Consider the following 14869-nt stretch of genomic DNA (forward strand, 5'->3'; position numbering starts at 1 on the left):
AATTTATGAATTTACTTATTGCCCATCTCCTCAACTGGAAAGAAATGTCCATGAAGGCAGTGAACTGTCTGTTTTGTCCACTAGTGTGTCCATGGCACTTAGCACATCAGTAGGTGCTTGTGTTAGTTATGTATTGCTGTGTAACAAGGCATCACAAAGGTAGTGCCTTAAAATAACACGCATTTATTATCTCAGTGTTTGTGTGAGCCAAGAATTCAGGCATGGCCTAGCTGAGTCTTCTGACCCAGGACTTCTCATGAGGCTGCAAACCAGGAGCTGGCCAGGGGTTGAGTCTCATCTGAAGGTATGATTGGGGAAGAATCTAGTTCCAAGTTCACGTGGTTGTTGGCAGGATTCAGTTCCTTGTGGGTTGTTGGAATGAGGGCCTCAGTTCCTTTCTGGCTGTTGGCTGGAGCCTATCCTCAGTTGCCAGGGGGTCTCTTCATAGCCTCGATCACCAAATGACATCTTGCTTCATCAAAGCCAGTGAGGGAGAGAGTCAGCTAACAGGACAGAAGTTACGTTTTCTGTAATGTAATCACAGAAGTGTCATCTCGCCTCCTTTGCCATATTCTATTAGTTAGAAGCAAGTCACAAGTCTTGTCTCACTCAAGGTGAGGAGATTACACAAGGTGTGAATACCAGGAGGTGGGGTTCCCTGAGGGGCATTTTATAGTCTATCTGCCACATTATTTGTTCAATGAACAGCAAATATTGCTAAATTCAAAGTTAGAAAGTGACACTGGGCAGGAGAGCTGTAAGATTTAAGATTCTTCCCACTCCTTTCTTGTACAATGTAGAATTTCTGGGAAACTTACTTGTTCTTTTCCCAGCTTCCCTCTGATGCTTTTTGATCAGCCTGGTCTGCTTGCCTTGTGGGCAGGGTTTTGAGGATTCACTCAAGAGAAGTGACCCACACACAACCCAGGCCTTTCAAAATTTATAACCCAAAGATCACCATTCACAGAGAGTTTATTCCTTATCCCCAAGGATCTCTGGAATTAATGAGTTGCATCCTTATCTATTCCGTCCTGGAAGTGGTGTTCTTCTTGAACGGGCTCTTTGCATTTATGAGGCCTTGCTGCTAGCCAAGTTAATAATGCATCTAATAAAAAAAAAAGAAAGACATTGTTCAATCGGGTAGATCTTATTAATATGATTCAATTTTAAAAGGGCCATTACTTCAGAGTCTTGATGTCTGGGATGCTGTTAAAGAATTTTTTTTCAGAGTCACCATGACAACAGAGAGACCACCCCCCCCCAACACACACACATGCACTCCCTTGAATCAATTACAGATTTGTCCATGTAAGAGATTGGAACAGATCCAGCTTATAGGGGATTCTTTTCTGCCTCCTTTGGCAAAAGCCCTGGCTTGTTGTCCAGAGTGAGCAGGAGTCTCAGATCCATCAATATTTACTGATGAACTCGTCGCCATTCATTAACAGGGACTTGACCGGCAGACATTTATTGATCGCATGTGCAGGCCACTCTGAGGGATTCAGAGCCATCACCATCTCAGAAACTCACAGGCCATCGCAGGGACTAGTCACAGCCATGTGAGGTAGCAGGAGCCCAGTGGGCTCCACCTCGGGGTGGTTCAGACCCTTCTTAGGGACCTAGGACCTGCACAGTGGACCCTGCTGAAGATTCATGATGTCATGACATGCACCCTGGAAAGTTCTGACCTGTGAGGGGGGTCCTTGATCTGTGCGGAAGGGCTGCACTGATGCGAGGCATGAGATAGGCAGGGCCAAGGAAAACCTACCCGGGACCTTAATTTTATACAACCTCAACCCCCAAATTGCTGGGTCACCCAGGCATGTCACTTAACCTCTCTAGCCGTTATTTTTATCCTTTACATAAGATGGGATTACACTTTTTTCCTGCTGAACGCACAGTGATCACACTGCGATCTGTTGCTTGTTTGACCCTACATCTCCCCAGACAGGGCTTGGAAGCTGCTCAGGCAGTGATGATTCACTGTTGTCTTCGAGGTGCTCAGTGCAGTGCTGGGCACGTCCTAGGCATTCGAGAAATGAATGAATGGGGCTTGGAGGCTTCTTGCAGCCACTCCACTCTTTGCCCATCCCTCCAGACTGCCCTTATGCTGGCCTCTCACTCCTCCAAAGGGACTTGGGTTGACCGCACCTGTGGTTCTCCGGGACAGCAGGGCGCACCCCAGTTGTCCCAGAACTGCTTCCCACCCCACCCCGGGCTATAGCTCAACTCAACTTCTCTGATTTGGAATATTTTGCAACTCAGGGAGTATCGCAGGGAGTGGTGTGCGGTGTTGAAGCCAGATATGATGGATAGATAGAAGGGGGCAAGGGAGGGAAGAGTTAGGGCTGTTTAGCTTCTTGTTCCCTGTAGGACATGTTAGAAGATGCTGAGAACTCAAAGGAGAAATAATCAAGGAGATGTCAACCATTCAGTCAATAATCGATAGGAAAAAAAAAGAAAGAAAATTGGTGAGGATCTGAAAGAGCTGAAAAACACTATTAGCCAGAGTGACCTAACTCACATTTGTATGACCCTCCACCCACCAACAGCAAAATGTACACATTCTTTTCCAGAGTACACAGGACTTTATCAACTTAGACTATATTATGGACCATAAATAAGTCTCAACAACTTTAAAAAGAACAAAATCATGGTGTTCTCTGACAAGAGTGGAATAAAATTAGAAATGAATATCAGAAATACAGCTGGCAGCTCCCCACATATTCAGAAACTAAACACACTATCAAATACCCCATGGCTCAAAGAGAAATTAGAAAGTATTTTGAGCCAAATGTAAATGAAAACAACCTATCAGCATTGTGGGGTGCAGTTAAAGCAATGAATGAAAGGAAATGTATAGCATTCTGAGACTGTTTTCTAGCTTCCATCTTTTCTGTTTTGGGTCCTAACTGGGAGTCTGGGGTGTTAGCTGGGCCCTACTTCTCTCATGGGCACTTGACCTCCAGTTATTTTTTTGTCTCTCAAGCGGCCATGAGATTGAAGAAAACCCCACCAGGACCCCACTCTCCTCTTGGCTCCTAATTGTGAAATGAGAGGGACAGGCTCTTGGTCCGCTCATCCATTCATCTAATTTTTGTAAGTAGGTTTCAGGCACTGTCGTAGATGAAATAGCCAGAATCCTTGCTGTCCTTTTACGATTTTTAAATAAGATTTGTGTGAGTTCATTAGTGCTTGTTTGTTTTCTTTTTTCCTCAGAAACATCTTTCAGTGGGGGTCAGAGTTAGGGGACAAAAATGAAGATTGAGATCTATGATTCAGTAAACTATTTCAGTTCTTTGTGATTTTTTTTTTTTTTGGCTCAAGTTCAGATTTGAAGCCATCTCTTATTTTTATTTAACGTGGTTATTTTGTGTTCTGTTCTTCCGGATTTGCCTTTCTAATTGGATTTCACCCAGATAGATGGTAAAATGAGTTTGCCTTCCCCGGTTGCTCGGGGAGGGCAAGGGGCTAGTATAATAAGCCTGCTGGGGCGGGGAGAAGGGATTGCAGCTGGTAGCAAGCATGATGAGTCATGCATACATAAATAATAGAGGACAGACCACCCTGGCGCTGGGAGGCTGGACTGCAGTTTTTAAAAATATACATGTGTTAGGAAGAGTGCAGTGTTTTTGAAATGACCTAAGAAATGACCTTTAACCTTTTGCAAGATATTTATCTCCCTGAGGCCCTGGGGTGGCCAGTGGAGGGGTGGAAGCATGTGTGGGACAGTCCTCTGGCTTTCAATCTTAGTTTGATGTTTAATATATTATTTGACGCAAACTTATTGTGAATAATTTAAATTTTCATCTTTCTGTGTACTTGGTTTTTCCCCAAGTTTTAACAACAAGTGGGTACTTTGATGATCTGAGAAAGAAAACCCATGGTAATTGGAACTTTAAAATAATATTCGTAACCAAGATATCATGGTGGGCACAAAAGAAGGGTTTTTGTACAGATGTATAGTGCTGTTGGGAGGCGGGGTGATGGGAGGCACAGACCCTTGGAACTTGGAACCCGGCGCTAATAAACCACCGCCCCTCCCCCCCCCCCAGTGGCCTCCCTGATACCTTTGAGTTACCTTCGTGTCTGTCCTAGACTGCTTGTCTTCCCCGAGTCAACCCTTCAAGGTGGGGACAGTAGCCCATTGTTTCTCTAAGTCTACAGTGCAGGACAAAGGAGGCTGTACAAATATTTACTCAGCTTTTTTGCTCAGTGGATGGAAGCTGAATTGAAGAAGGGCACCTGCCCCCAGCAGCTCCAGGCCGGGACTGCTTGGGTGAAATGGCAGCAAGAGCTGCCCGGCAGAATATTCATGACTGGGTGAGTCTGGGACTATTTTTATAATGTGGGAGGGTTCAACCTTCAGCAAATTCTGAGAGTTTCCCTGGGGGCCACAATGTGTGTGGGAGAAGGACAAAAGCTGGGAATAGAAGGGGAGAGCACGGTTACAAGCAGATGGCCCTGCGCTATTTCTCTTATACTCTGTTTTATGGTCATCAGTGGGCACAGCTTGCTCCTCTGTCAGATGGATATTATGATGGTAGGTAATATTTTGCAGGGACAAATGTACCAGGCACTGTGCTATAGGCTTGGGTTACTCAGGACTCTCCTGGTTGGAAGTGATAGAAAAACCCATTCAATTTGCTTGGGGAAAAGCGAGGATACACTGAACATGTACTTGAAAAATCCAGGGCCTGGTTTCGACAGCAAGCCGCCTCTCTCTCATCTCTGCTTTCCTCTGGGTCAGCTCCAGTCTCTGGCACAGCCTCCTAGTTGCTGGCCAGGGCACCACCAGCTGCTTCAGGCCACATCTTATCTCCTCAACCACCACAAAGGAAAGAGGTTTAATGGGGGTAATGGTTTTGAGATGCTTCCCCAGGTCTTTTTTCCCTGTAGGAACCTTTCCTTTTTCTTTTCTTGTAGCCACTTCCTCCTTTAAGTTTTAACCAAGAAGTGTTACTGCCCTGGGGCAGGGAAAGGTGGGTACCACTCAGAACCCACAGCCCACAGGGAGGAGGGAGAGAACACCTCCTCCAGGATGGAAAGGGAAATCGAAGCCATAAGAGAACAGGGAAAGTGCGGAAAGAGACTGAGAGGGTGAGTCTAGGGAGAGCATGATGCCCAGTTCTGAGGGGCCTGAGGCCACCTCCATACCAAGTCTTGACCTAGGGTGGTGCAAAGACAGAGATCCCAGACAGGCTGAGGAGGAGGCTGTAAGCAGAGAGGGCCTGTACCCACTTCCTCTTTGGAACTCTGCCCCACAAAACGCCCTGTGCCAACACCAGAGGGCTGCATAACGGTGGAGTGGAGTGTGGCAAATTTAGTGGGGAAGTGGTTAGACACGGTGCCCCTGCGTCACCCTCAGTCCCGCTGTGACAGAGGAGGGATCCAGGAGCAGGCACTTGTTCCCTGTGGGGAAGAGAAGGTAGCAGAGAGAGGGAGCCACAGGAGGGGGTCACAGTGACTGGGAGAACAGGATGGACAAGTGAACCAATCCTGCCAACCAGAGTCAGACCCAAGGCTTGCAGGAATGGTGGACAAAGAGAAGCTGTTTTTCTGCTGGACTTGTTGTGTGAAGTTGTGAGCCTGGCTCTGCTGGGGTCTCATGTGGAGCCTGAGAGTATAGTGCCCATGGGAGGAAGCAAAGCCCGGAGATGGAGAGCTCCCAAAGTCTTCAGTTTCCGGAACTAAATCCGGACCTGAAGCAAAGACACCCTGAGCTTTTAATTTATGTATGTCAATCAATTCCTTTTTGTTTAAGCAAGTGTGAATTGGGTTGTCTCTCATTTACAGCAGAAAGCCCCCTAACTCGTGTAGGGAAGAGGGAGGCAGCGCCAGGAAAGGGGTAGAGCCTGGGATTGGTGAGAGGACCATCAGCAGAGCCCTGGGAGGGAAGGAGATGTGTTGGGTGGGACTGAATCAGGTGGGAGAGCCTGGAGTGATGCTAAAGGGGACAGTGAAACAATTTTGTGCTGGGAGGCACAGTTCGTGACTGGGAGGGGTTGTGTCAGTGGTCAGGGCAGGAAGCAGCTGAGGACAGCCTGGCATCTCAGGAATGCGGTGAGAAAGGCAGGTTTATAAGCAAAGGCTTATAAAGGGCATTGAGCCATTAGGTGAGGAAGGCATCCCAGTGGCTACAGAAATGGTGAGACCATAAGAGCAGATGAGGTTGGGAGCTGGGAAGAGCTGGGAAGATAGAATTTGGTGTTGGGAGTGCTGAATTAAGATGGAAAGTTCTAGGCAGAAAACCAGAGAAAAGGTAGAAATATGGGATATCTCGGTGTAGAGTGTGGATTGGGAGCCATCAATACAGGAGTGAAAGAAGAGGCCAAGTGAGACACTCCTTCAGAAAGTGCGCCGGGAAAGTCAATAGTAAATATTCATGAGCCTATTTTGCGCAAGACCAGTTGTGCTGGGGCACGTAGGGGTCACAGTAGACTTCTGACACCAAAGTCCTCTCTTGACAGTCGCAGTTGGCGAGATCATCTCGCGCGGAGAAATCAGGTAGGAATCACCACCAGCTGAAACCCGACATTTGAAAGAAATGACCCCCAAATACCGCATCAGATCAAGTTCAACTGAGCGCCTCACGGGTGTCTAACGGAGTTACCGAATCATTCAAGTGCTCTATGGTTCTCCAGTAACTCGAGAACGCTGAGAGCCACGGGGTGGGGATGGGTTGGAGAGGCAGGCTGCCCAGACCTCCCCAGAGTGCAGCATCGAGGTCTAGAGTTGACACACAGGGCCGGATGTGGTAGGAGCAGGAAGGGACACGTGGAGTGGGCTAGGGGGTGGGGCAGCAAGGTGGTGAGAATTGTGACAGTTTGAGTCCACGCGGCAGCAGTCACCCGGCAGTGGCGGCCCCCAAACACTCACGCCCAGCCCAGCACACAACCCACAGGCACCCACACTAGGTCCCCGGGTCCGGGCGGTGTCGGTGCACCGCCGTCTAGGCGTGCGTCCACGCAATCCCTGATCCCGAGGTGGCCGCGGTCCCGGCGCACTCAGGGTGCCCGTGACCCTGGCTTTCGCACGCCAGGATCTCTGCAGACTGGCCCGTCTCTGGGGCCTGTGTTTGGCCTCCTCCAAGCAGTGTCTTCTCCGCAGTCGCTTCCGCTCCCTTCGGGCCAGCGGGGCCGCACCGCATCGCCGCCTCCGGGGCGGAGCTCGAGGCGGGGCGGGCCGAGCCCAGGGCGCAGCGAGGGCAGTAGGGGGCGCTGCGGGATGCCGCGCTGTTCTGAGGCGGGTGTGAGCTTCCCTCGCTTTGCCCGCGCCGGGCGGAGCAGGCGGTGAGCGCCGAACCCGGAGCGCAGCTGTGGGGCCGGGGCCCGGCCGGCACCATGGGCGGTGAGTGCCGCGGGGGCCGCGGCGGGGTGGTTGCAGTTGAGGCTGAGCGGCTCGGAGGCTCGAGGCGGGCGAGTTTCCCGGGGTGCAGGGCTCGGAGACCTAGGGGGTCCTCTGGACGCGCCCGGCAGTGTCTCCGGTGGGAGACGGGTTGGGGGGTCGGGGGCGGGCTTCCAAGCACGGGGTCTGAACCTGCTGACTAAGCTTCCTCATGCATCCCTGCCCTCTCCCCAGACCCCAGCCCCCGACTAGTTCCCTCTTCCCAAGCCACCTCCCACCCCCAAGCGTCGGGATCCCTGCTCCCGCCTCCTAATCTGCCGCTCCCTTTCCTTTCCCCAGCGCCCCCTAACCCGGCCTACGATTCCTCCACCCTTTCCCCAAGCCCCTGCCCCGCACCTCCCGGCGGGTGCCTCCCCTAACCCCCGCTGCCTCCTGCTTCTCCACCTCCAGCTCCGCGCCTCGCCTGCCTCGCCTGCCTCCATCCGCGTCCCCGCCCCTCCAGCCCGCTCCCGCTCGGCCCCCGCACTCCTGCCGCCTGATTCCTGCCCAAACTGGAGCTCCCAGGATCCCCCTTCCCCAGCAATTCCGAGGCGGCTGGTCTCCAGGTAAGGAAGTGGCGGCGGCGGCAACTTCCCCGCGGCCTTCCTCGGGGGTGGGGCCAGCTCCGCCCGTCAGCTACCTGCGCGGGGCGCCCCCGGGAGTCCCGGAGCCCCGCGGAGGGGCCGCTCCACGCGCGCGTTACCGTTCCTGGGTGCTCAGCTTAACTGCGTGGTTTACCCCCAACGGCGTTGCTTTTGCTCGCAATCTTTTAAAGAAGCTGGCTTTGTCACACACACAAAATTGGATGTGCTTAGAGCTGGTTGCTTTCTTTGCGGCTGCAGTGGTCTTTCACGGTGGACCTGTGGGTGGTTAAAGGATTAACGGTGCCGGAGGGTGCGGAGCCATGTTTCCCGCTTCGGCGGGGCATTTCGTGGGGAGGGAGGCTATCGCCGCCTGGGTGGCGCGTGCCTTCGTGGGAAGACAAGAATGCTTCGTAAGCATTCAAAAAGTAAAATCAGGACAGATGTGGAAACAGATCTCGTGGGAATGGGGAGGTGTGGGGTGGATGGCCAAGAGAGCCTCAAGAAGGCTCCACAACTTGGGGACATTTGTTGCTATTTGCAGAAGGCCCGCGGGTGAACCCGACTGTAGAGCAGGCAGTGCCCAGCCAGCCTCGCAAACGTGACGTGACTGTGGACGGAACTTGGGAACAACTCCTGCTCAGCGGTGTTGGTTCTCAGTCTGGACGTCTGTGGGAAGAGGGCTTAAAGCAGATGGTTTGAAAAGCCTCGTGTTCCCCGGAGAGAGGTGGAGATGCAGGGTGACATCCAGAAAGCCAGCGCATGAAGAGAAGTCCTGGCTTTTCTCATGTCTTGGATTAAATTAATTGCCTATTTCAAAGAAAGGGCATGTCGAAGGTTCTGCTCTTTTGGGGATTAGCTCCTGGCCAGCCCACCCTCACGGATGCGTGAGAGGCTACTTTGGGGCACCCAGGGAGTAGATGGGCCACCTCGCCTTTGGAGCACTGCATTTGGATGGTTTGTGGAACTGCAGTATCTGCAACTCTTTTGAGTGACTGGCTTGAATAGTAATTACTTCAATATTCTTTTACTGTTGAATAGTGAATTAATAAGTAATTAGCCCAGGGTCACACGGGAGCTCAGTAGGCTCCCTCTGAGTGCCCACAAATTCCAGTGGGTATCACCTCAGCCCTCGCCACGCTGCTCTGTGATGAGTTGTTGACTATCAGATGCCCCACTGGCCAAGAGCACCTTCAGAGATGGGGTGGAACCATCTCTGTGGCCCCAGCACCCAGCCTGGCACCTTCTAAGTGGTAGGTACTCAGTGTTTGTCTAGTAAAGAAGTGAGTCTCCCTCCTGAATCCAGTCTAAGCCTGTCATCCATGTTTTTCCATTGTGCTACACTGTTTCCAAAAAGGTTATTCTTAAATTCATCATATTTTTAAGAAATACTTTATCTCAGTAGAGACATTCATTTTTGTATGCATTTGGGACAAAGAGCTCAATTTATGGGTCAGGCTTTGACAACTGGGCCTCTAACCTCAGAATGTCCATGAAGAAAAGCAGCTGTTCTCATCCCATAATTGGGGTGAAAGGGTGATGAGGACTCTGAGGAACTAAGGCTTTTTGCTGAGGGATGAGTCCTCCACAGCTTAACGTATAGGGCCCTGAGCTGTGGCCCGCAGCCGCCTTCAGCATCCCTCATCCCTGCGCGTGATGGGGGAAGCCACCTGTGGAGCCCAGCTGGCTGTTTCCCATTGCAGCATCTTCACCCCAGTGGGGCTATCCACCCTGGGGAAAGCTGGGAGCGCCCCTTCTTGCACTTTTCTGGCAATATGGTTTGCTGCTGTGCTGGGGAGGGAGGCTTGTTTGAGGAAGGTGTTTCTGTCTGTGGGAGGCGGCACTGACTCACTGGCAGAGGGAGGAAAGTCCAGTTCTCCTGCCTCTATCCAAGGCCAGCCCGGGGGAGAATAGCCAGAGGCTAAAGGAGTGGGAGCGACCTATGCTCCCTTTTTTTTTTAGGAACCTGGAAAGGGCTGGAATTCATAATGTCACTTGGATGTGGGACGCTGCACTGCCCACAGGTTCATTCACAGCTGTCACAAGCTTATCTTCCTCACTCAGCCTGTCTCTGGCTTCACGTCTCGCTCATACCCAGGACTCCTGCAGCTGGTGAAAATCTGTTTTCTAAAAGAGGTTTAATTAATGCTGCATTTTGTATGTGAGAGAGAAAGGGAGAGAGAGAGGGCGGGAGGGAGGAGGAGAGAACTTGTGATCTGGAGTGGGTAGGAAAAAGGATGGGAGAATAGTTAAGGTCTTGAAAATTTAGGAAAGTAGCCCTCAGCCCTGGGATGGGGTTCTTGGTTGGTGCATAAGGACGTGGGCCCACATTCTGGTAGAGGGGTTACCATTAGGAGCAAAGTCACTGAGATGGGAAAAATGGGTGCTGGGCCCACCATTCTGGTTCTTAGAAGGCCTTGAAAGCCAGGTGAGGACTGAACTCAGCAAGGTGGGAGAGCACTGAGCCATTTGAAGTTTTTGGATGAGGGTTGTGCCCCTTTGGAAACAGTGACTTGAGTGATGACGTTGTTCTGCGGTCCGGCCCCGGGGGAGCCAGCTCAAACCTGAGATGCTGCGGGGAGCACCCAGGGGCATGGCAAAAAGAGGCAGCTGGGAGGGTGTGTGCATCTGCACTTAGTACGTGAAGAGGAGGCGACAGCTTCCTTCTGGTAGGCCTTTTCGCAGAAGCAGCCTCCTAGGGACTCTTCTTGAACCTGCTGAGCATCCTAACAGATACAGTCGGGCCTTCTAAGGCCCCTCAACTGGGAGGTACTGCAGGGCAGCCATGAGGAGGCACCTGTGAATTGGGAATGAATTGCAGGGTCTGCTCTGAGTCCAAAAGGCAGGAGGGCCAGGGTGGCCTGAGCCACAGACTCCACCCCTGGAACCAGAGGGCTGCTCTGAATCTTCTTGGGCCCTGCTTGGGGAAGCCACTGGCTTTGAAAAAGGAACAGGGCCATCAGAAATGAAGAGAAGAGCAGTCGCAGAAGCATAGAGGAAGCTCATGATTAAAAGACACTGAAAAAGAACTTGGAGGAGCCTTGTGGACTAGTTCCCACTGCCGGGAGGCAGCCTTCACCCACATCCTCCAGGCTGCTTCCTGGCTGCAGGAACTAGTCCACAAGAAGTATCTAGGGTTCATCCCTGCATCCCGGTCCCTCCTTCCTCCTCCTCCCCCAGCCCCACCTTCCTGCACTACTCACATTGGTCGAGCCATTTCTGTGCTGATACTAGGGTGGAGGAGAGCTCAAGCACTCACATATCTAATGGTAGCAACTGTAGGAACGTGAAAATTCTGTTTGTATTTGCATAGTCATTTCCCCAACTTATGCGTTACATCTCTGTATTATAAAGCATACTTTTGTCATCTGCTAACCACTGTCTCTGCCCCTGCGCATAACTGACTTCCTTAGAGCCTTCAATAGCATAGAAACCAGAGCTTTAAAGAACAGATCAAGGTGAAAATGATTGCACCTGGTTTTGACACCGCCTCCCCCTCCTCTCCACTCCTGTCTGTGGTTAGAGTCATCATTTACACTAAATTTACAAATAGTTTGAATACTGTTTGTCCTACCCCTCAATTATATGGAGACATGTATCTTTCCAACAAGCAAAAACCACAGCTTACTTTCCTAGACCCACCTCATTCTTGGCTCGAACACCAAACATCAGGCCTTCAGAGGTAAAGCGGTATCATTTTGAGCCTTTTAATTATAAAGTAAAATGAAGCCCTTGCTTGCTAATTTTGTCATGTGCTAATACAGAAGAATCTGAAGTTAGAATAAAACATGTACTGCCTTGTTAACTCTTTCTTCTAAAATGAAAGAAGTAGTTGGATTAAGGTAGAGAAAAGTTATTGAAGTTATAGTAGAAATGTCTGGAAGCTCCGAAGTACTAATGGAGGGACACAGTATTACAGAAATAAATTAAGCTTCGTACGTTATCACAGAAATGTGGAGAGATATAAATAGGAACTTCCATACAAGTATATGCAAGTATGGAATTTTGACAAGTGTAGATTGATGTGTGTAGATATTTTGATCTGTTATATCAAAATATATTAATTATTATTTTAAAAAAATTTTAATGGAGGTACTGGGGATTGAATCCAGGACCTTGTGCATGCTAAGCACACACTCTGCCACTGAGCTATACCCTGTCCCCCCAAAATACTTTAATTATTATGATCATGTGTTATGTTTATATAGTAGCTTACCATTTAAACAGGCAGCTGTGGTCCATGATCTTGTTCAGTCTGTCTAGCAAGTCTGGGATCTTCTTAGAGCTGGGGACATTAGACCACAGAATGTTTAAAAAGCTTATTCAGATTTCTTGAGCAGAGAAATACTATGTACCTAGAAATGCCTGCTACAGTTGCTTGATAAGTCAGTGTGCTTACATAGTTATTTGAAAATTGCAGGTAGTCTCCTTCTTGGGGATGAAAGTAGGCATTGGTTTTCTTTAAAATGTCCTGCAGATCAAACAAACAAAAACAGTGTGGGCTTAGCACCACCAGAAACCTCCTGGAAGGGTTTCTCAGGGTGTGTGGATATGTCCGGGGTTCTCTGATGATGACTTCCTAATACCTAAGTACCCGAGATTGTGTCCTCAGCACAGCACGGTGGTTAAGAGTGTAGATTCTGGAGCCAGACGGGCTTTGGATCCTGGATCTACTGCTATTAGGCTTGTACTTTTGGACACGGTACTTAACCTCTCTGTGCCTCAGCTTCCTCTTTTGCAAAACTGAGGTGATGGTAATACCTCCCTCATGGTATTGTTGTCAAGCTGAAATGAGACAGTACATGACAAGGACTTAGTGCCTAGGCGCACGGTGAGTGCTTCTGTGTTAAGCTGGTTTTACTGTTCATTCATTTAAAAATGTTTTTGGTACCAACCAACTACACTGAGATGATGGATATAATAGGATAAATAAGATACCCATAGCCTCCATCCTCATGGAACAGAGGACATTGTACTTCAGTCCACAGTGAAGGACATGAATGATACTGCAGGCGTTTCCCCGGGCACCCACCTGCTCTTGGCCACCTGTTATGGGCCCTGAGAGGCCCGGGCGTGGACTATAAAGGGTTGACTGTGGTGGGGGAAGGGCAGCGGATTATCTTCGGCTAGTACACACTGGCGACGTGGCCCTGCCGGCTGTTGAAGACAGGCACTCGTTTGACTGGCCTGCATCTGACACATGCTGGTTGTTCATATTTTAACCACAACTCTTGGCCTCGGGTTATTAGTGGGAGGCGTGATAAGAGACGGTAAGCTCAGTGTTTACTTACCTGATTTGCCAGCACTGTTCTTGGTCCTGGGTGACAGCACAGAACTTCCTGACCACTATTCTGGGCTGGCTCTTCAGCAACTCTGGAAGCCCACGATACCATCAGAGACCCAGTTCTCTGCGTGAGGAATGGCACGGCTGCTCCTGAGGACAAGCAGGGGACTAGCCTGAGGCAGAAGGCCAGACTGCTGCTAAAAACCAAAATTCAACCCAGGAACTGCAAAGATCTAATTGGCTTTATTCAATGCTGGCTCATGAATTGGGCAGCATGCCATCTAGTAATAGAAGGGCACTCATGGGGGGGGGGAAGAAAACAAAGGATTGTTTCTGGCCCAATCACCTTCTTCTGTGCACAGGGTGAGGGTTTATCATGTTGTTTACTTCTGCTTCCTTTGAGGGAGTGGGAATAGACAGGACCCACGTGACAGATGACCTCACAGGTGCTGGCTAGAGAAGCCCAGACTGGCCAGTTAAGATTGCATTGCTGGGAAGGTTGAAACTGCAGTTAGGTCAGGTGTTACCTACGTCTAGGTTTGGTATCCCAGGTTTTAGCACAAGTGACGCCATTGTGGTGCTGTTAACACAACCATGGGTCCTGTGTCTGCCAGAGCTGGACCCTTCTTGATCTGAAGGTCCCTGGGAAACCGTTGATAGGCTTGGGTTTAATAACTGGTCCTGGAAAGGGAGGTCCTTCCTCCTCAGACCTCACCCTCCCTCGCTCTGTGTGTCTGACAGAGAAACTCCAGCGTGGCAGCCTGCCCAGCGAGCCCTTGCCATCCTGTGATGGCCTCCGGTGATGGGCTGAGGACTAGAGAAACCTGGGACCCCTGCCTCAGAACCTGAGTGCTCCTCTGCCTTGTGTGATTAGCACACCCTCTGCTCCACACTGGAATTCTTTGTACTCAGAAGTCAGCAGTCAGACTGGAAACCTGATAATCAATTCTCTTAATGGGGAGCCTGCTTATTTTATTCATTTTTCAACTACTGGAATTTGAAGTCAATGAGGCTTTGTCTTTTTCTCTTAAAATGCTTTCCCCATGCTTGGAAAGCAAAGAAGTGGAGAATAATGCCCATTCATTAACACACATGCATACGCACACATTTATTTGTGTGTAGGCAGCATTGAGTTAAAAGGAAGAAAACCTTTTCTCTAGCTTCCAAATGGTTCCCCAGCTGCTCTCATTTCTCTGGTTTGGTTGCCTCTTGATTTCCCAGACGGGGTCGACTTTTGTCGCCAGTTTGTCTCCATTGCTGTTCTTAATGGAAACCCAGACCTGAAAATCGAAGCTTGGACATTTATGGTTGAAGGTCATGGCATAGACGTTTGATTTTTGGGGGGCTGTCTTCAAGGTGAAAAATTACTGTGTCTTTGAGAAAGAAAGTGTATTTTAGGAGATTCTAACGTCAGCAGGCAGGAGAATCTAAGCCAGCCTGCCTCATCTCAGTTCACATAATTTCCAGCATTTCTAAGTTAGCGTTTAGTGGCGTATGATTTTTTTCTATTCTCCCCTTGTGCATCTTGCTCTAATGACTGCTGATTATCTTGAAACAGCTGCATTAATTGATGGTGTTTAGCAACTCAATGTGCAGTAAGTAATTGCAGTTGGCTCGG

At 49.8% G+C, this 14869-nt stretch overlaps 1 protein-coding gene across 8 annotated transcripts in view; it reads left to right on the forward strand.

Moving 5' to 3' along the window:
• The first annotated feature begins 6578 nt into the window (after positions 1-6578).
• PXYLP1 (2-phosphoxylose phosphatase 1) overlaps positions 6579-14869 on the forward strand; it is a 66431-nt gene continuing 58140 nt past the window's right edge. For 2 of the 8 annotated variants that reach the window (XM_072958313.1, XM_072958312.1), the window contains exons 1-3: positions 6580-7350; positions 7798-7952; positions 8512-9220. Coding sequence is in view for 1 of the 8 variants with exons in the window: in XM_072958338.1 (XP_072814439.1) it covers positions 7344-7350 (7 nt within the window). In the remaining 7 variants the exon portion in view is untranslated. Of the gene's footprint in view, positions 7351-7797; positions 7953-8511; positions 9221-14869 lie in introns of all 8 variants that reach the window. The other 6 variants (XM_072958321.1, XM_031678421.2, XM_072958332.1 and 3 more) reach the window with 5 other exon arrangements.

This window comes from Vicugna pacos, chromosome 1 (assembly GCF_048564905.1).
Source record: "Vicugna pacos chromosome 1, VicPac4, whole genome shotgun sequence".
In the NCBI taxonomy this organism is placed as follows: domain Eukaryota; kingdom Metazoa; phylum Chordata; class Mammalia; order Artiodactyla; family Camelidae; genus Vicugna; species Vicugna pacos.